Source organism: Oncorhynchus gorbuscha, linkage group LG10, assembly GCF_021184085.1.
Source record: "Oncorhynchus gorbuscha isolate QuinsamMale2020 ecotype Even-year linkage group LG10, OgorEven_v1.0, whole genome shotgun sequence".
NCBI classification, from domain to species: Eukaryota; Metazoa; Chordata; class Actinopteri; order Salmoniformes; family Salmonidae; genus Oncorhynchus; species Oncorhynchus gorbuscha.
In genome coordinates, this window is record NC_060182.1 from 75,825,051 (window position 1) to 75,846,953 (window position 21,903).

Consider the following 21,903-nt stretch of genomic DNA (forward strand, 5'->3'; position numbering starts at 1 on the left):
AATTCCAAATCACCCCCTATAGAATGGTTCATGCGTGCAGTCTTTTTCTATCTCTCTTTGTTTCTATAAAGTCTCTTTTTTCCCAAGGACTGTCCGGAGTTTGACTTGGCGTTCGACAATGCCTTTGACCAGTGGGTGGCTGGTTCGGCCGGCGAGAAGTGCACCTTTATCCAGATCCTCCACCACACCTGCCAGCGCTACAGCTCTCAGAGCAAGCCAGAGTTTGTCAACTGTCAGCCCAAACTGCTGGGAGGTAAGAGACACAGTGACAAGACACTCCATCTCTCTCTCGTGCTCTCTCTGGCTTTCGCTATCTGTATGCAAGTGTCAGAGCTAGTGTTCTCACTCAAAGGTTTGTGGACTGGTTTTTCGACTTCTAAAAAGGAAAACTTGCATTTTAAGGCATTCTACTGGCAAGTACTTCATTCTGTATGTAGAGAATGTTCAGTTCTGATTTATATAACGACACTGAGTAATTATTCCCATTGGCTTTGCAGAATATTCATTTTGAGGATCATTTATCCTGAGACGATGGAAAAGCCAGTCCACTGAGAACTAACCTTTTGTCCCAAGAAATAAAAACACACTCCCACATCCTCTAATTACTAAACATAAACACAAGCTTATTAAAAAACATACTTCACATTCCTAAGTTAACAACGCATTCAATTCCCTTGTGATTTGGAAACCTACACAAGTCATATGTAGTCATTTCCGGGGTGTAGCATGTTAGAGTTACAGGCAGAAGGTACTGGTTGAGGTGGAATGTTTCCTCTGTGTTCCAAGGATTTGTGTAAGACCCTGCTTCTCTTCTTAATCAGCTATTGATCTGTTTAACCTCTAGCCTCATCTTTCAACAACACTGAGGCTCTTTTATTATTCATGGTGGTATTAATGGTAACACATCCTGATCCTCAGAACCCATGGCCTCTAGCTCTGTGGCCTCTGCCCAATGATCTCTTGCTCTGTGGTCTCTCCCCAGTGGTCTCTAGCCCATGGTCTCTGCCCAGTAGTCTCTAGCCCCATTTTCTCTCCCCAGTGGTTTCTAGCCCCATTTTCTCTCCCCAGTGGTCTCTAGCCCCATGGTCTCTCCCCAGTAGTCTCTAGCCCCATGGTCTCTCCCCAGTGTTCTCTAGCCCCATGGTCTCTCCCCAGTGGTCTCTAGCCCCATGGTCTCTCCCCAGTGGTCTCTACCTCCATGGTCTCTGCCCAGTGGTCTCTAGGCCCATGGTCTCTGCCCAGTGGTCTCTAGCCCCATGGTCTCTCCCCAGTGGTCTCTAGCCCCATGGTCTCTGCCCAGTGGTCTCTACCTCCATGGTCTCTGCCCAGTGGTCTCTACCTCCATGGTCTCTGCCCAGTGGTCTCTACCTCCATGGTCTCTCCCCAGTGGTCTCTAGCTCCATGGTCTCTCCCCAGTGGTCTCTAGCTCCATGGTCTCTCCCCAGTGGTCTCTAGCTCCATGGTCTCTCCCCAGTGGTCTCTAGCTCCATGGTCTCTCCCCAGTGGTCTCTAGCTCCATGGTCTCTCCCCAGTGGTCTCTAGCTCCATGGACTCTACCCAAACTGTGCTAATATATCCTCCAAACACCAGCTTCGAGGGCATTATCACTTTTATACTTCGGGTTACCAACATACTCAAATAATGATTGACATATTTTCATTAAAAATGTTAATTTGATTAATTTATCCATACTAATTCATCCTTCCACAAGATATTGTCCTGAAACAAATCTAGGGTTGCTACCCAAGCTGGCTGGTCGTTCGTTCTACTGATTCGGTTGCCAGAGACCCAGTCATTCTTCTAAATGTTCGATTGCCATACTGCCTGGCAACATTCTTATCTCTTTCTTGCTACCTAGCAAACGACCGCTAACCTACAGCCATGTAAAACGATGCAGAAATAATAACAACAGTAATGGCATTTGTTTAAGCTGTTTGACATTTATTTGTATTCATCCATAACAATGAGCTAATGAGGCACGATTTTGCCTGGCATAGAAAATGTGGTCTCTCGTTAAGACATTGTTGTTCAGAGGAGCTAGCCAACAACACAGCTAACACAAACACTTCAAACACTGAAGCTGTTAAGACTGCAAACTAGCTGCACTTTGTTTCGTTTGACATTTTTTGCAATTGACATTTCTTTGTATATAGCCATAAAAATGATTCATGATTTTGACGGGCTGAGAAAAACTGCCTGCCTCTCCCTCTCTCTCCTCCCGACCCCTACAAGTTCTTTACTATGGGACAGTTGGAGATCGAATTTGAATATTGATGAGACAGTGGATTGCGCAGTCAGATGGAACAGAGTAAATTGGCATTTTAACATCATAGATTTATCCGGTGGTAACTTGTGGAATAGACACCGACTGGATTGCGCTTTTAACCAATCAGCATTCAGGATTAGACCCACCCGTTGTATAAAATGAATATATACACTGAGTATACGAAACATTATGTTATGCTCGTTCCATAACATAGATGTAGGAGGGGAACCCTTATTGTTATATACACTTGTGTGTCAGTGTAGATAAAGGGGAGGAGACGGGATAAACAATTTTTAAGGCTTGAGACATGGATGGTGTAGGTGTGCCATTCCTAAGGGTGAATGGGCAAGACAAAAGATTTAAGTGCCTTTGTACAGGTGAAGATAGTAGGTGCCAAGAACTGCAAGGCTGCTGGGTTTTTCACGCTCAACAGTTTCCCGTGTGTATCAAGAGTAATCCCATACCCAAAGGACATCCAGCCAACTTGGCATTGTGGGAAGCATTGGAGTCAACATGGGCCATCAGCCCTGTGGAATGCTTTTGACACTTGTCGAGTCAATTCCCCGACAACTTGAGGTGGTTCTGAGGGCAAAAAGGGGGGGGGGGGGATTCTTTAAAGTAGCCACCCTTTGCCTTGTTGACAGCTTTGCACAGTTTTGGCATTCTCTCAACCAGCTTAAATTATTCCGTATGTGTTTTTTCATAGTGTTCTAAAATGTAGAAAATAGTACAAATAAAGAAAAACCCTGGAATGAGTAGGTGTGTCCAAACTTCTGACTGGTACTCTAGCCAGAGAACTAGTGACAGGAGGAGAGGATGCCCGAGTGCTGCCACCACTGTCCCCTCCAGTTTAAGTCTCACACCAGTGCAAAACAAAAATCATGACGCTGCTCAGGTGTGGGACAATAACTGTGTGGGACGCCTCTCGTCTGACTCACCTACCTGGGGATGACAGAAACCCAACTACAAAGTTCTCAGTTTCGTGGAACAGGACCACAGTCAAGATTCATACACATATGCAGTAATATATTAAAAGTTTTCTATAGGTCTAGCTCAACCCTTTAGTGCAACTACAGTATTGTATTGCACAGGACTCTACTGTAGTAAAATCAATTTAGCTACACTGGACTTGTACCTTCCCAGATAACAAGAACATTCCATCAGTCAATGTAACAATGAACAAGGTTCGTTCCATTGAACCTGACCTGATTGTCACAAAGAACACAAATCGGGTCAACGGGTCAGAGGCACCATGTTGTCGTTTATGCACTACCTTGTTGGGGTTGACATGGTCACTATAATGGTGCCTGTTGTTGTGTGTTGAAGGCTTGTATAGATTACTTGTTGTGATTAAGATGCCTTCGATAACATCGTATTACTTCTCAGCTAGAACACACAGGGGCTAATGACCCACTGGAGGATTCTGGAATATTGCCGTTTCATGCTGATTAGATTTGCCTTTATTAACACTGAACTATGAACAGAACAGAGACACTTACTCTACACTGGATCATCCTGACAGGCAATTATCTATTCTACACAAGATCTCCACTCCATATCTTGTCCTCTTTGTTAGCAGTGAAAACACAAAGAAATGGCTTGTCACTTTGCCACCGTTTGTATGCGGCAGAGTCTTATGTCTTAGTGAACATGATGTTAATTGGCTGGTCTGATCTCCGGGACAGTTGTTAGGGGCTGAGAGGAGATTGTAAAGGCTTGATAGGACAGGAAAAGGTCGACAGGCTTATTGTGGATTCTGCTAGTTTATGAGGAACCTTGTTCACCCTTTATCTAAGAGACATTTTAGGCCTGATTCATTCTGGCAGATGTACTTAATCTGAAGAAAGGTCTGGAATCATAATATATAGGTGGGCTTTAAGAGGGGGTGCTCTAAAACACACTCCGTTGCTTCGCCTTGTGGTGGCGGGATGAACTACATATACAATGGATGTTGAGTGAGACAACAAAAAAAGTGCATGAAATACACCTAATAACGGTTTCTATTATTCATTGACTGGAAATTGAAACTAAAGATTGATTGAATAAAGACATGCATATTTATCTCATCAGACTTCCATCACGGTCACGTGTCATGGCTTGACTCTGTCCTCATCAGTGTTGTGTTGGTGTTTCCCTCAACTTCCGAGGCAGAGGCATAGTCCCTTTTTAGATCTGTGTAGAGGAGATGTGCAGCCAGGCACCTGTTTAGGGATACTTGATGGTCCGTGTAATAGGGCCTGAAATAAAACAGCATTGCTGGACTAATTTGGTAATCGTCTCGTTATCAGGCTAGACTGCCAAGCTGCAGCGCACACTCATCCCCGTGATTCTCCCAGGCCTCTTTGCTGCAGTGGCAGATCTTGTCTTGGAATGGTGAGAGGGAGTTTAAAATGTTGCCTGCTTCTTTTATCACTTTTTGAATTCTAGGATGCTAAATGGTAAATCTAGTCGTATTTTCTTGCCATTGAACCATTTTGTAAACTGTCCTGCAAATGCCCTCTGTCAGTTTGGCACTTCAAGCAGACATCTTTGCTCCATTGTAAACTGTTGTGAGATATCTTTTGGGATACAGAACTAATACATTATGCAGTCAAATGAACCTCAAGTGAAACTTGTTACAATATTGGCTATCTTTTCATCAAATTAATAACTAACAGAGCTTAATTTATATTTAAACTGTCCACTTACTTCCCCAATTAATTCCAGTTACCCTAAATTGAAATATGTATTTTTTTTTCAAAATACCTTTTGTTAGAATGAAACCCTTTCAATAACATAACAAGTACATTACATTCGTTAACCAAAGTGAACCAAAATGACCATATTAGAACAAACTGTACTGTGGATTAACAAGTAATATCCAAAATGTAGTAATCTCTTGGGTCCAACATAAAATAACAAAAAAACAAAACAAAATTGAGACATTCCTTTTCCATTTTCTTGTCACAGACGATGAAACTGTAGATTCAGTCGTTTTCCGTTGCAAGGTCTTTTTGAACAGAATGAGGAAAGAAGTTGTTATAAACGGTCGACGGCAAGGTCGGCATCTACTTTTACAAGGTAAGCACAGAAAAAATTATATATTCAACTCAAATTATATATACTTTTACTAACAAGGCAGTTAAGTCCCTCAATCTGAAATCTGACAAGGACAGTAACATTCGGGTTGGGACGGTCATGGAATTTCTGGTGTCGGTGATTGGCGTGTCATATGTACGCGGTCAGTTTGGGGAAGCAAATTTTCACCATAAAAATTAACCTTTATTATAAAGCATTGCATGCATCATCACATTTGCAGACTTATGTAAGATACTACTATCCCGAATGTGATGAGAAATTGGATAATGAAGGCTAATACTATAATTGGATCACTGTTAGCAAAAAAGGACATGCAGCAAGTAATGGAGTAGGCTAGGCTATATCATATACATTTTCTTTTTTTGCAAGGGAAAAATGTGGCTTATCAAATCAAATCAAATTTTATTTGTCACATACACATGGTTAGCAGATGTTAATGCGAGTGTAGCAAAATGCTTGTGCTTCTAGTTCCGACAATGCAGTAATAACCAACAAGTAATCTAACTAACAATTCCAAAACTACTGTCTTATACACAGTGTAAGGGGATAAAGAATATGTACATAAAGATATATGAATGAGTGATGGTACAGAGCAGCATAGGCAAGATACAGTAGATGGTATTGAGTACAGTATATACATATGAGATGAGTATGTAAACAAAGTGGCATAGTTAAAGTGGCTAGTGATACATGTATTACATAAGGATGCAGTCGATGATATAGAATACAGTATATACGTATGCATATGAGATGAATAATGTAGGGTAAGTAACATTATATTAGGTAGCATTGTTTAAAGTGGCTAGTGATATATTTTACATCATTTCCCATCAATTCCCATTATTAAAGTGGCTGGAGTTGAGTCAGTGTCAGTGTGTTGGCAGCAGCCACTCAATGTTAGTGGTGGCTGTTTAACAGTCTGATGGCCTTGAGATAGAAGCTGTTTTTCAGTCTCTCAGTCCCAGCTTTGATGCACATGTACTGACCTCGCCTTCTGGATGATAGCGGGGTGAACAGGCAGTGGCTCAGGTGGTTGTTGTCCTTGATGATCTTTATGGCCTTCCTGTAACATCGGGTGGTGTAGGTGTCCTGGAGGGCAGGTAGTTTGCCCCCGGTGATGCGTTGTGCAGACCTCACTACCCTCTGGAGAGCCTTACGGTTGTGGGCGGAGCAGTTGCCGTACCAGGCGGTGATACAGCCCACCAGGATGCTCTCGATTGTGCATCTGTAGAAGTTTGTGAGTGCTTTTGGTGACAAGCCAAATTTCTTCAGCCTCCTGAGGTTGAAGAGGCGCTGCTGCGCTGCCTTCACGATGTTGTCTGTGTGAGTGGACCAATTCAGTTTGTCTGTGATGTGTATGCCGAGGAACTTAAAACTTACTACCCTCTCCACTACTGTTCCATCGATGTGGATAGGGGGGCAACACATTGCATTCAATTTTACTACACTTTTTATGAATGGAAAGATTAGCAGAATCTTTTTTTAACACGACTTTCAAGTGGCAACACGACTTTAAAGACATTGAATATGCACACTCAGTGGGCATATGGCCGATGCTCCACTGGTGCCAATAAGATAGGCTACAGTTGTTTTTTTTCGACAACTAAAAGACAGTCTTTTCATTGTCCTCTCTTTACAGCAATAGCCATTTGCTTTCTAAACTAGGTTTTCCTGTGATTGTATTTGGAAATATTGCAAAATGCCTCTTTCACAACTCAACAATTGTCTATTTGCTGTGCGCACTGCCCCAAATTGTGCGCCTATCCGACAGGCCCAGTGCAGTCAAAAACGAGATGTTTCTATGTTTTCTATATACATTTCCACACTATGAGGTTGAAATAATACTGTGAACTTGTGAAAATTATGACGAGGACCTTTTAGTGTAAGAGCTGTTTGAAAAGACTGCCTGAAATTGGTGGGATGGAGTTTTGGCCTGCCTGGTAACATCACTAGGTGGTAAATGAGTTCCAAACCTTTGCCAATAAACAGATCTTTTTTAATGTTCAGACAGTTCTAAGAATATTTATCTTGAGAAATTATACTTTTCTAAGAAGCTATTTTTGTTTCTTTATTTGAATGGAAACAGCCACAGCAAGGTGCTTAGTGCCTCCAGAAAGTATTCACACCTTCCATATTTTGTTGTTACAGCCTGAATTTAAAATGGATTCAATTCAAATGTTATGTCACTGGCCTACACACAATAAATACCCCATAATGTCAAACTGTATTTCATTTTTTTATTAAAAGAAAGCTAAAATGTCTTGAGTCTAAGTATTCAACCCCTTTGTTATGGCAAGACTAAATACATTCAGGAGTAAACATTTGATTAACAAGTCACATAAGTTGCATGGACTCACTCTGTGTGCAATAATGTGTCTAACATGATTTTTTTAATGACTACCTCATCGCTGTACCCCACACATGCAATTATCTGTAAGGGCCCTCAGTCGAGCAGTGCATTTCAAACACAGATTCAATCACAAAGACCAAGGAGCTTTTCCAATGCCTCGCAAAGAGGGGCACCTATTGGTAGATGTGTAAAAAATAATAATAATAAAAACTGACATTGAATATCCCTTTGAGAACGGTGAAGTTATGAATTACACTTTGGATGGTGTATCAATACACCCAGTTACTACAAAGATACAGACGTCCTTCCAAACTACGTTTCCAGAGAGGAAGGAAAATGCTTAAGGATTTCACCATGAGGCCAATGGTGACTTTAAAACAGTTTGTTTAATGGCTGTGATAGGAGGAAAAATGAGGATGGATCAGCAACATTGTAGTTACTTCACAATACTAACCTAAATGACCTAAAATAATTAAAAATGGCTATCTAGGAATGTAGGAATGACAGGGAGAAATCCAGAGGTGAGAATGACACGGTTCAATTCATATCGATGCATAGCTGTCACTGCTGTGTATTTTTTAAATTTTTTATATATATATTATATATATATTTTTTTACCTTTATTTTACTAGCAACGATCAACAACCAACTTGACAAAGCTTGACAAATGTTTTAAAGAATAATGTGCAAATATAATCCTGGTGCACAAAGTTCTTAGCCAGAAAGACTATAAAAAGACAGCTGTAATCACTGCCAAAGGTGATTCTAACATGTATTGACTCAGGGGTGTGAATATTTATGCAAATTAGATTTCTGTATTTCATTATCAATACATTTGTAAAAATGTCTAAAAGCAAGTTTTCACTTTGTCATTATGGGTATGTAGATGGGTGAGAGAGAAATATGTATAAATGTTGAATTCGTACTGGAACACAACATGTGGAATAAGTCAAGGGTATGGATACTTTCTGAACGCGCTGCCGTTATTACCCCAAAGTGATTTGATTTTGAGATAAAAAACAGCTGCATTGGACCTTAAAACAATCAACAGCTCATGTTTTTATTTAAATAAGCTAATGATCCTCTGACCTTCCAAATCTTGCTTTCTGGTGTAGTAGCCTATTTGAAATGATTTGATGCATTTCTGTATAGACAGGAGTAGGCTAATTAACTCTAGAATTTTTGCAATTTAGTTCAGTTTACTAGCCTAATGGATGTGTCGCATATGGGACTCTCAGACACATACGATCTTTTTTTAAGAAGAACCATTTATTTATTTAACATAAAGCAATAAAAATGTGCATTGTATTAAAGATCAAGTCCAGGTTACTAAAGTGCCATGTGCTAGCACTTCTACAATAACTTACTACTAACAGCAGCAACATACATAGGTAAGAGCACATATTAACAGTAGATCTATAGGCCTATAATAACACAAAAATCATTAAATATAGAATAAAAATCTTTATGTTATTGCAAACGGCGACGGCTAGTAAAATGCAAACTACACATCATCTTCTACCTCTAGCTCCCGGTTTTGTGCCAGTAAAGTGAGCTTATTGACTTTGTCCAGCTTGAGGCATGAGTGGACAGGGGTGACAATGTTCCCTGCAGTGCTGAACATTTACTCTAATGCGGTGCTCATGTATCTGCGTGCCAGCTTCCACATCAAAGGATAGCAAGTCTGGTTGTCACGCCACCAGGTCAGGGGATTATCCTTTGGGTCAGGCTGTTCCTGTAGGTAGCGAGTCAGTTTGGTGTCTTCACAGACTGTGAGGGGTACATTGGCTGTGGTTTGGGCCCTTCGCTTCTGGAGGAGATCACTCTAAATGAATCTTCTTGCCATCGTTCGAGTCATCATCTCCCCCAGTACCAGTAGCACCACCACCCCTGCCTCCGCCCCCCGCCACCATCTCTTTCAGGAGTCCTTCTCTCATCTCATGCAAATCATCCCCTTCGCCTCTGTATTTTAGGTCGAAGAGGAAAGAGATGGGCAGAAGTTATGTTATTGTCAGTAGGCTGTACTCGAGGACACTGGACATCATCTTTTAGAGGCTTTGCGTTAGGTCGGTGTCTTTGGAGAGGTCGGGCTTCAGCAGATCTCCTGTCAGTAACGGAAGCACAGGCTTCACTGACAGGAAGAACAAATTATCCTCCCTCATTCTTAAATGGAAGAAGTTTGGAACCACCAATACTTTTCCTAGAGCTGGCCGCCCAGCCAAACTGAGCAATCGGTGGAGAAAGGCCTTGGTCAAGGAGGTGACCAAGAACCCGTTCGTCACTCTGACAGAGCTCCAGAGTTCCTCTGTGGCGATGGGAGAACCTTCCAGAAGGACAACCATCTCTGCAGCACTCTACCAATCAGGCCTTTATGGTAGAGTGGCCAGACAGAAGCCACTCCTCAGTGGAAGGCACATGACAGGCTGCTTGGAGTTTGCCAAAAGGCACCTAAAGACTCTCAGACCATGAGAAACAAGTCTGAAATCTTTGGCCTGAATGCCAATCGTCACAACTGGAGATAACCAGGCAACACTTATCACCTGGCAGAATACCATCCCTACGGTGAAGCATGGTGGTGGCATATTCATGCTGTGGGGATGTTTTCCAGTGGCAAGGACTGGGAGACTAGTCAGGATTGAGGGAAGGATGAACGGAACAAAGTACAGAGATCCTTGATGAAAACCTGCTCCAGAGTACTCAGGACCTCAGACTGGGGTGAAGGTTCACCTTCCAACAGGACAACAACCCTAAGCACACAGCCAAGACATCCCTACTGTGCACAATGCTACAACTGTTACATTTTCAAGTAGCACTAGTTTAAGGTGAACAACAACAAAGGCCTTTAGTCATAATATTATGGAAAGTGTTTGATAAAATGTATAATGTACAGATAAGTAGATGGTGTTGCTACTCTACAGCAGGGTGTCTCTTAGCCCCATTTCTCTTAAAATACCCACTGGGACTTCAAGGCAGCGTACTGGCACACAATTCATAATGGATGGTAATTGACTCTGCTTGAGCTTGCATTTTGGAGATACAGCAAATATGTAGGCTTATGCAAGAGTGTGTTTGAGCTTGCAAGCATGTGTGTCCCTGTTAGAATATATGACTGAGTGTGTGCGTGCATTGGTGTGAGTGTCTGAACTGGGTGAGTTACAGAACCAATCAAGCAGGCTTTGGCAGTAAATGGCGGTTGACAGTCCTCATCATCACAATCACAACATTACATTGTGTTGGCCTGATCTGAGATCACTTGATGGGGCATTTGACTTTTCTTTCACTTTTGTTGCGGGAAAAGGGTTTTGTCTTTTGTTCTGTCCCCTTTTGTTTTACAGGCGAGCCCTGATTATGTTGATATCATCGGAGTGTAGAAACACATTCTTCCTGCATTGTTGAAGTAGGAGTTCCCTGAGACATAGAACACAGACTCAAGAAGGTCAGGTTCCTTCACAGGGATAGACCGTTAATTCTTTACGAAAGCCCCACTTCAGAAAAGCAGAAGTACATTATCATACCAAATGTCAAAGCAACACTTTGCCCACATTTGTTTTGCCAGCTCTCTCACCTGACTAACACTGAAGTGGCATTTTTCAATGAGCCTTGGTCCCCCCCCCCCCCACAAAAAAAACCCAGAGGTGTTTGTTAAAGGCAAGGTATCACTCCCCCATGTTCTTGTGAAGAGAAATCTCAACAGAATCCGAGGACAATGTTGAATCACCATGCCATGCCTCACTCCTACAAATCACCCTTACAGCATGACGGCACCTAAATCAACTCTACAGAGTAAAGACCCAGGGCCATACAGTCACCACACAACCTGCCTCCCTGCTATTCTCTTTAATGACATTCACCATAGGAGGCGACTCCACCAGCAGCCAGGCCGGAATCACCCTGCCCAGGGAAACAAGTGAGAAGCAAGAAAGAGACTGAAGAGTGTGTGTGGGATGTCTCTGGGCTCTCTCAGTAGAAGGGGGGGGGGGGTAAAAAGGGATCTGGATGGAGGTAAAGAGCTCTCACCCTTCTCTGTTTTCAGGTGAAGAGGAGTTTTTTTAAGGGATTGGAGGGAGACATCGAGGAAACTTGACACCTGTGTCCCAATACAAGTACTTTTGTTTTTTACTACTGTGAGGAAGATGCTAAATAAACACTTCTCCTTCCCTGGACTGTCATGAAATCCAGAGCCTTGAGGGAAGGGCAAATCCGCTATCTATCTATTTGTGATTTAGCCGGTCTGGGAGAGAAACCGGGGAAAGCTTTTCTTCCTCCCAGTAGTTCTGTGTGAGCGGACGGCTTTGACTTTATCAAGTTAACTTCCTTTGAAGGAAAGCAGAGGAGAGTAAGACCAGCTGGCATCCCATCTGCTTTGTGCTGTCACCTACCCCGCTGCACCACAACTCTGCCAGTTATCAGTCAGTCAGCCTCTCTGTATACACTCTACAGTGTGGATTCCGTTTGGGAAGACATGTTAAATTGACTGTCCGAGATTCTTTCTTTTAATTCACGCTTAGTTTTTTTTCCCACATAAGGACAAGTTATAAGATAAATAACAGCCTTAGTGGAGCATGTGAATAAACCTTTGATTGGGATCTGTTTCCCTGTTTGGGAGTGTTCAAAGGATCTACGTATGTAAGTGTCATTGCGTGGGATGTTTGGTCCTGAACTGTAACCCCAAGAGGCCATCCTCTTCTAACAGTGAAAGCATCAGTTACTTTGAGTTCCGTTGTATTTATATTCCTTCCACAGTCAGCAAGTTAAGAGCACATTGTTAGAGCTGGCCTTTTGTTTCTTTTTTTTGTTGGTGTTTTTGTCCATTGTGCATACAGAACATTGCAGTACCAGTCTCCGGTTCTGATGAAGAATGGCTCGTTCACAACTTTGGAACAACTGATGAAAAAATATTTCATTGTCCGCCTTCCCAGACAACAAAATATCCCAGGCAAGGTCAACAATAGAAGAAACTTCATTGCAAAAACACTGCTCAAAACTGTTTATATTGGTGCCTCCCTTGGATTTATGAACACGCAACGATTGTTAGCGTTGTGGGTCGACGGCAGGCCTCGCTGTCCAGAGCGTAGATTAATAGCTTGCCAGTTTGAACCATCCGCAGGGTCGGGGCTATCGGAGGAAGACTGTTCAGTTCTTTCCTCTCATCCACACAGTTGTGCCGCCAGGGATCGTCAGACACACTCCCTCCCCTCTCCGCCATTATCTCACTTCAGTCTGAGAGGAAGAAAAGAGAATGAGCACTAAAGTTTTACTAAAGAAAAGAGGAACACCTAAAGCTATTTGGTACACTTTCAAGTAGTGAGGAGGTTGTTTCAGTTCAATTTGAGAGAAATGGTGTGATAGACTTCATCAGTCTAAGCTTTGTAAATGAGGAGTGTGATGTGGTTTTTAATTTCATTGGCTTGTTTCTCACAGGAATCCAATCTCTGTAGAAAACCTCATTAGCTGGCTTCCTTGGCATTCCTGATTTGGAGTAACCTTATTTTTGACCTGTTCCTTGTCAATAATCAACATCCGGCCAAGGTTGCTGAATGAAATATCAGCATTATCTTATAAAGCAGGGGATTTTTACCAAACCCATATCAGTAGTGCTGCATGGAGTTATTTTGTTGATAGTGATGAGATAGAAGGCAATGTTCAATTTATTATATTTATCCCATCCCCTCCCGCCTTCTCTCATTTTACTCTTTCTCTCTGTCTCTTTCTATATTGCCCTCCTCTCCAGGTAACAGTATACTCCACTCAGCAGCAGACAGTGTGACCAGCGCTGTACAGAAAGCCAGCCAGGCGCTGAACGAGCGAGGGGAGCGCTTAGGCAGGGCTGAGGAGAAAACAGGGGAGATGAAGAACAGTGCTGAGCAGTTCGCTGTCACTGCACACAAGGTGAAACACACACACACACACACACACACACACACACACACACACACACACACACACACACACACACACACACACACACACACACACACACACACACACACACACACACACACACACACACACACACACACACTACCGTTCAAAAGTTTGGGGTCACTTAGAAATGTCCTTGTTTTTGAAAGAAAAGCACAAACAGACGCCTCACAAGTCCTCAACTGGCAGCTTCATTAAATAGTACCCGCAACACACCAGTTTCAACGTTAACAGTGAAGAAGCGACTCCGGGATGCTGGCCTTTTAGGCAGAGTTGCAAAGAAAAAGCCATATCTCAGCTTTGCCAATAAAAATAAAAGATTAAGATGGGCAAAAGAACACAGACACTGGAGAGAGGAACTCTGCCTAGAAGGCCAACATCCCGGAATCAACCTCTTCACTGTTGACTTTGAGACTGATGTTTTGTGGGTACTATATAATGAAGCTGCCAGTTGAGGACTTGAGACGTCTGTTTCTCAAACTAGACACACTAATGTACTTGTCCTCTTGCTCAGTTGTGCACCGGGGCCTCCCACTCCTCTTTCTATTCTGGTTAGACCCAGTTTGCTCTGTTCTGTGAAGGGAGTAGTACACAGCGTGTTACGAGATCTTCAGTTTCTTTGCATTTTCTCACATGGAATAGCCTTAATTTCTCAGAACAAGAATAGACTGATGAGTTTCGGAAGATAGTTATTTGTTTCTGGTCATTTTGAGCCTTTAATCGAACCCATGCTGATGTTCCAGATACTCCAGATACTCATTTAGTCTAAAGAAGGCCAGTTTTATTGTTTTTTTTAATGAGCACAACAGTTTTCAGCTGTGCTAACATAATTGCGAAAGGATTTTCTAATGATCAATTAGTCTTTTAAAATGATAAACTGGTGGTTGCTTGATAATGGGCCTCGGTATGCCTATGTAGATATTCTATTAAAAATCAGCTGTTTCCAGCTACGATAGTCATTTACAACATTAACAATGTCTACACTGTAGTTCTGATCAATTTGACATTTTAATGGACGAAAAAGTGTTTCTTTCAAAAACAAGGACATTTCTAAGTGACCCCAAACTTTTGGCTATTTCAGCCACACCCTTTGCTGACAGGTGTAAAAGTTGCTCACACAGCCATGCAATCTCCATAGACAAACACTGGCAGTAGAATGGCCTTACTGATGAGCTCAATGACTTTCAACTTGGCATGTCATATGATGCCACCTTTCCAACACGTCAGTTCGTCAATGCTAGAGCTGCCCTGGTCAACTGTAAGTGCTGTATTGTGAAGTGGAAATGCCTAGGCGCAACAACGGCTCAGCAGTGAAGTGGTAGGCCACACAAGCTCACAGAATGGGACCACCAAGTGCTAAAGCATGTAAATATGGCCTGTTCTCGGTTGCAACACACACGACAGAGTTTCAAACAGCCTCTGGAAGCAACGTCAGCACAATAACTTTTCATCTGGAGCTTCATGAAATGGGTTTCCATGACCGAGCAATTGCACACAAGCCTAAGATCACCATGCGTAATGTAATGCCAAGCATCGGCTGGAGTGTCATAAAGCTCACTGCCATTGGACTCTAGAGCAGTGGAAACTCTTTGGAGTGATGAATCACATTTCACTGTCTGACAGACTAATCTGGGTTTGGCGGATGCAAGGAGAGCACTACCTGCCCGAATGCATAGTGCCAACTGTAAAGTTTGGTGGAGGAGGAATAATGGTCTGGGGTTGTTTTTCATGGTTTGGGCTAGAGCCCTGACCTCAATCCCATCGAACAGCTTTGGGATGAATTGGACCGCTGACCCGCGAGCCAGGCCTAATCGCCCAACATCAATGCCTGACTTCACTAATGCTCTTGTTGCTGAATTGGAAGCAATTTCCAGCAACAATGTTCCAATATCTATTGGAAAGCCTTCCCAGAAAAGTGGAGCCTGTTATAGCAGCAAAGGGGGACCAACTCCATATTAATCCCCATGATTTTGTAATGTGATATTGAACAAGCAGGTGTCCACATACCTTTGTGTATCATGTAGTGTATCATATCACATTACAAGGGCTGGAGGAGTTTTTCATAACCACACGAACAGAACAGAATAACCTTACGAGTAGTACATTGTACCAAGGGTATAGGCTATACCACATAATGAATAACCTTACTAGTAGTACATGTTACCAAGGGTATAGGCTATACCACATAATGAATAATCTTACTAGTAGTACATGTTACCAAGGGTATAGGCTATACCACATAATGAATAACCTTACTAGTAGTACATGTTACCAAGGATATAGGCTATACCACATAATGAATAACCTTACTAGTAGTACATGTTACCAAGGGTATAGGCTATACCACATAATGAATAACCTTACTAGTAGTACATGTTACCGAGGGTATAGGCTATACCACATAATGGTACTATGTAACCCACATTTCCCCATTGTCTTAGACTAACAATTCATCCCAAACGGAGTTTCTGTAAACTAAGTTTGAGCTCTAAACTCAGCATAAATATCAAACACTGTTCTCCATCCTCAGGTGATTCAGTCTAAGTGGTTAGTTTGTTGCTTCTGGCTGCACAGCAGGGTGTTTCACTAGCTAGATGTTCTTGTTAGGAATCCCTCCTATTCATAGTTTATTCCTCCATCTATTCTCTCTATCGCAGCTATTCTCCATGGGCTTCTCTCCTCTCAATCCAACTGTATCCGTCACACAAGGGGAACTAATCACCCGCTGCTTAACCATACCATTATCATAATATGATTTTGCTGCAAAAGCAGGAAATAAATTGTAAAGGACATAGTTTGTAAAAATACGAATCGTACTCCGCTTCTAACTCACGACTGTGATCAATTCCAATAACTTTTAAAGTAACTATAATTGTCTTTGACTTGGCTTCTTGCACCTCCTGTAAAAACAAGATCACCCAACTTTGGTGACCCACTGTTCCAGATAGAGCGCATAATCTTTCCACATTTTGTTGTTCAATTTAGATTTTGTGTCACTGATCTACACACAATACCCGATAATGTCAGAGTGGAATTTATTTGTTGAACATTTAGGAAATGAATAAAACATTTAAAGCTGACATTTCTTGAGTCAATACTGTAAGTATTCAACCCCTTTGTAATGCAAGCCTAAATAAGTTCAGGAGTAGAAATGTGCTTAACAAATCACATAAGTTGCATGGACTCATTCCGTGTTCAATAATAGTGCTTAACATGATTTCTGAATGACTACCGCATCTCTTTACCCCATGCATACAATTATCTGTGAAGTCTCTTCATTATCCAGTATTGAATTTCGAGCGAAGATTAAACCAGAAAGACCAAGGGGGTTTTTCAATGCCTCTCAAAGAAGGACATCGATTGGTAATAAAATAAAAAGGCAAATGCTGAATATCCTTTTTGAGCATGGGGAAGTTCATAATTTCACTTTGGATGGTGTATCAATAAACCCAGTCACTACAATTATACAGGTGTCCTTCCTAACTCAGTTGCTGGAGAGAAAGGAAACTGCTCAGGGATTTCACCATGAGCCCAGTGGTGATTTTAAATCAGTTAGAGTTTAATGGTTGTGATATGAGTATATTGAGGATGGATCAGCAACATTGTAGTTACTCCACAATAGTAACCTAATTGACAGAGTGAAAAGAAGGAAGCCTGTACAGAATAAAAATATTCCAAAACATGGATCCTGTTTGCAACAAGGCACTTAAGTAATACTGCCAAATATGTGGCAAGGATATTAACTTTTTGTCATGAAAACAAAGTGTTATGTTTGGGTCAAGTCCAGCACATCACTGAGTACCACTCTGCATATCTGTTTTCCACTAGACACTTGGAGATGAATTCACCTTTTAGCAGTAAACAATAAACTAAAACACAGGGCCAAATCTACACTGGAGTTGCTTACCATGACAATGTTCCTGAGTGGCCTAATTACAGATTCGACCTAAAACGGCTTGAAAATCTATGGCCCAGACTTGAAAATGGCAGTCTAGCAAGGATCAACAATCAACTTGACAGAGCTTGAAGAATTTTGAATGGAATAATGGGCAAATATAGTACAATCCAGGTGTGCAAAGCTCCTAGAGACTTACACAAAGACTCACAGCTGTAATTGCTGCCAATGGTGCTTCTACAAATGATTGACTCAGGGGTGTGAATACTTATGTAAATTAGATATTTATGTATTTTATTTTCAATAAACATTTCTAAAAACATGTTTTCACTTTGTCATTATGGAGTATTGTAGATGGGTGAGATTTTTTGTAAATTTTAAATCAAATATGAATTCTGGGTTTAACGCAACAAAATGTGGAATAAGTCAAGGGGTATGAATTCTTTCTGAAGGCACTAACTCCCCATACAGATAAGACACTCCATCCACTTCCACATTGAGCTCCTTCAATTAGATGCTCCATTTTGTGAACCATTTAACCAATTAGTTGTCTTGCAGTGTTAGTCTTGCACTCACTAAAGCATGTTTGTGTCCGTTTGTTAAAAGATGCAACCCTATAATGTACATGGATAACCACGGGTAGGAAGGTGATGTTAGCTAGCTACAGTAAATATATTCTGCAACATCTTCTCTGACTGGTCATAACGTTGAACAATATTTAGTTAATGTTTTGAAAGTTGTATCTTTCCCCCTCTTCAGTTTTTGATGTTATATAAACGTTGGGAACATCCTGTATCTGCCAACTGCGCTACTCCCCCCCCCCCCCTGTAATGCCATTGAACAAGACACCACATCTCCCTCTTTCTACCTGTGATTCAGTATACTTTAGTTCAAGTTGAGAACATATGGTATCTTGTAGTGGACTCCATAAGTGTTAAGGTGACCTGTAGCGGGAAACAACACTGCAGATTCAGTCAGTCTGTCTCTGCAGTGTCTCTGCTGAGGCTCTGTGTGACATCAGTCCATTAGCACCACTGTTGAGCTCTCACCATCCCCACAGAAGGAGCTATGGCCGTCTGGTCTGTGCTGCAGTTCTGCTGCCCCCACTTGTTAGGTCTGGAGATTTCACCCACCTCTATTTTGAAACCTAGGTGTGTGTGTGTGTGTGTGTGTGTGTGTGTGTGTGTGTGTGTGTGTGTGTGTGTGTGTGTGTGTGTGTGTGTGTGTGTGTGTGTGTGTGTGTGTGTGTGTGTGTGTGTGTGTGTGTGTGTGTGTGCGAGAGATTTAGATTGGTGGCTCTGGCCTTCTCCTTAATGAGCCTCCAGACAAGCCCGCTAGAACTCTCTTTTTAAGAGATGAAGTCTGAGTGACCAGTCACTGCCTGATGAAAACACTGGGGCGTGGGCCGCTTACGAATAACACCACCCTCATAGCTATTATTCCTTTCTGCCTAGAGAATAGACCCTGCTTGTCCTTGTTCTACTACTCACAATGCCAAGCATGTTAGCCTCCACCAGGTGGGAAACAAAGTAGTATCAGAGGTTCTTTTACTTGCATTTGTTGGTGGTCGGATTTTAATGTGCTTGTTAACTTTGGAATTTATTTTTGTTTTTGCAGTTTCCAGAAATGAATAGATTTGTAATGTTATTGTGTTTTGTTTCAGTTATTTTTGGCAACCCCATAGGGGGTGTTGAAGAAATGTTCACTTAAATGTATTTCTCATTTCACTTAGTCACTGCATGATGTTTATATATCTCCACATGGCTGACGTGCTCTCGTTTTGTCCCTTCCCCTCTCTTTTTCCTCTCCACAGCTGGCCATGAAGCATAAATGTTAAACTTTGAGGAGAGGGGTCCACCAAGCGTGCCAGACGCCATAGGGCAGGTTTCAGATTGTATTGTTTGTATTTCTTGTAACGAAGGTAACATTTATTTGTTTCTAACGAAGATCTGATGACGAGGAGGGGGGAGAGAAAGAGGGACGGAACACAGATGGGACGGTTGAGAGCAAATGTTTCACGGCTAACTCTTCTTTTACTCCCTCCATTGCTCCCAAAGTACTCCTTGACCTTACTGTGACAAACCATGGAAATGACTATGGTCACTGCCCTCCCCACCCCAACACACACACACCACCGTCCAAATCCCCCTAAAAGGAACAGGTCTTCAACTCCCTCAAAGAAGTGACTTTACATACGGTGCTGGAAGAGGAGAATATAACTGCAGCAGAGTGTATGACATGACACATGCATATCATATGATGGCTATTTTACTGTACAGAGTCAGCAATGTACACCCCAGTATGTGAACATCAACTTGTCAAAAGGAGATGAGCTCTTCACTCTCTTTTGTCGTTTGACTATTTGGCATCATATTGTTTTGAAAAGCTCATTGGTGCATACATTCATTTCAGATGTAATATTAGCCAAATGTGTGGAGGACTTTCATGTGGCTTCTAAAAGCTACTGCTGCAAGCTTACATTTCAACCAATATGGTATGTTTTCCAAGTTTAATATTCCGCAAAACAGTCTGTGAGCTATTCATTAAAATGACCCAGGGTTCAGGTGCATGGTCTACCAAAATCCACTTTCATTGTAAAAGGTTGAATAAAACCCACACAGAAAAAAACAAGTATTTAGGCTTCACTGTTGGTATTTCTTAAGTGTTATTGAAGCGCTTGGCTGTATAGACGAGATCAGACGGTTTATTGTAAGGTAATAGACTACTGTATCGTTGTAAATTAGCTAGTGTAACAAGCTTATAAGACTGTAATCAGATCATTCTACCACCATTTGCAATGTAATTGGTGTCGAATCATCCCTGTAAATATAATTTTGATTGTAACCCTTTCAACTCCAACCTTGGTCACATCTTGTACTTATAGTTTAACTTGTGTTTATATAAAGTTTTTTGTTCTGATATGTAAAACAGCATATTGACACATCATCACTAGCAGCATTGTACAATATTGGTCTGCATTCACTGTGTAACCGTGGCTTCCTTACAAGCAATTTGAAGCAACTAAACCACCCGCAGTGTGGATATGTCTTGTTTATTATGCTTATATTTTGGATTTGTCCAACTGTCACAATGCACTGACAAGCTTACCTTGCAGCGAGCACCGTTAAGTTCTTACTGAATTTCTAGGTGCCTCAAATTCTAATCCGCTTCATCCTTACATTTTGGATGTTCATTGTTTTAATAAAAAAATATTGAAAGTAATTTGTCTGATGGTTATGAGATGTTTTTGTAGCCATTGCAAGCTATTATTGCAAGTCATTTTGTCTACACTCCATTGGTCAGTGAACAAGTCAGCATCTTTTTGACTAGCTACGGTCCAGAACAATCCAAGTGCAATGCTTCTATATCGGTGTTTTTAAACGTACACTTTCATAAGTACTTCAACAGCATGTCGTTTGACTTGAGCAGTATGAATGTGTTATGATAACACTCATGGTATCCCAAGGTAACACTGCCTTGCTAGATTGATAACCAAAAGGAGAAGATCAAGAATGTGTGGCACCAGGATTGAAAGAGGGGGTTGTTCCTTAAGATGTATGGTGCTTGTTGGAAGTGGATTGTGTGGCGAATACAGAAGGCCACAGTACTGTATGTAGAATAGGCTAATGGAATGAAAAGGTAGTTATTATAGATGGTCTCAATACTAGGCACATGTAATACAGACTTATACCATTCTTTTCAATGAAACATCAGACCAATGCTTTTTAAAATTATTCGAAAACCTCTATATACATTTACATTTAAGTCATTTAGCAGACGCTCTTATCCAGAGCGACTTACAAATTGGATATTGTATATCAGACCTATATATCAGATTACATAACATCTAAATAAACACAGTCTCAAGTCTGTCTGTAAATTGTTGCCGATGTTTGCTTTTTTGGATGTGAAATTTTGCAGTTAAAACTAGAAAAAAAATAATGGGAGGAGCATGTATACTGTTTAGGTCATTGAAGTTTGTGTATCACCTAGTTATCCACTACTGGGGTCTCTGTTGTAGAGCGAACATTCTTACCACAGTGACACAGAATTTGTGCAGGCTTCTATGTCTAAGTGTCTATACTGAACAAAAATATAAACGCAACATGTAAAGTGTTGGTCCCATGTTTCATGAGCTGAAATAAGATCCCAGAAATGTTCCATAAGCACAGAAAGCTTATTTCTCAGATTTTGTGCACACATTTGTTTACATCTCTGTTAGTGAGCATTTATCACTTGCCAAGATAATCCATCCACCTGACAGGTGTGGCATGTCAAGAAGATGATTAAACAGCATGGTCATTACACAGATGCACCTTGTTCTGTGGACAATAAAAGGCCACTCTAAAATGTGCAGTTTGTCACACAACACAATGCTACAGATGTCTCAGG

General features: G+C 41.5%; 1 protein-coding gene across 4 annotated transcripts in view; it reads left to right on the forward strand.

The window, feature by feature from the left end:
- LOC124046587 (syntaxin-binding protein 6-like) overlaps positions 1–21,367 on the forward strand; it is a 125,440-nt gene extending 104,073 nt beyond the window's left edge. For 2 of the 4 annotated variants that reach the window (XM_046367123.1, XM_046367122.1), the window contains exons 5-7: positions 88–253; positions 13,426–13,583; positions 19,325–21,367. In XM_046367123.1, coding sequence (XP_046223079.1) covers positions 88–253; positions 13,426–13,583; positions 19,325–19,348 — 348 coding nt within the window. In that variant the 3' untranslated portion in view covers positions 19,349–21,367. The remainder of the gene's footprint in view (positions 1–87; positions 254–13,425; positions 13,584–19,324) is intronic. The other 2 variants (XM_046367121.1, XM_046367124.1) reach the window with 2 other exon arrangements.
- Positions 21,368–21,903: the final 536 nt, after the last annotated feature.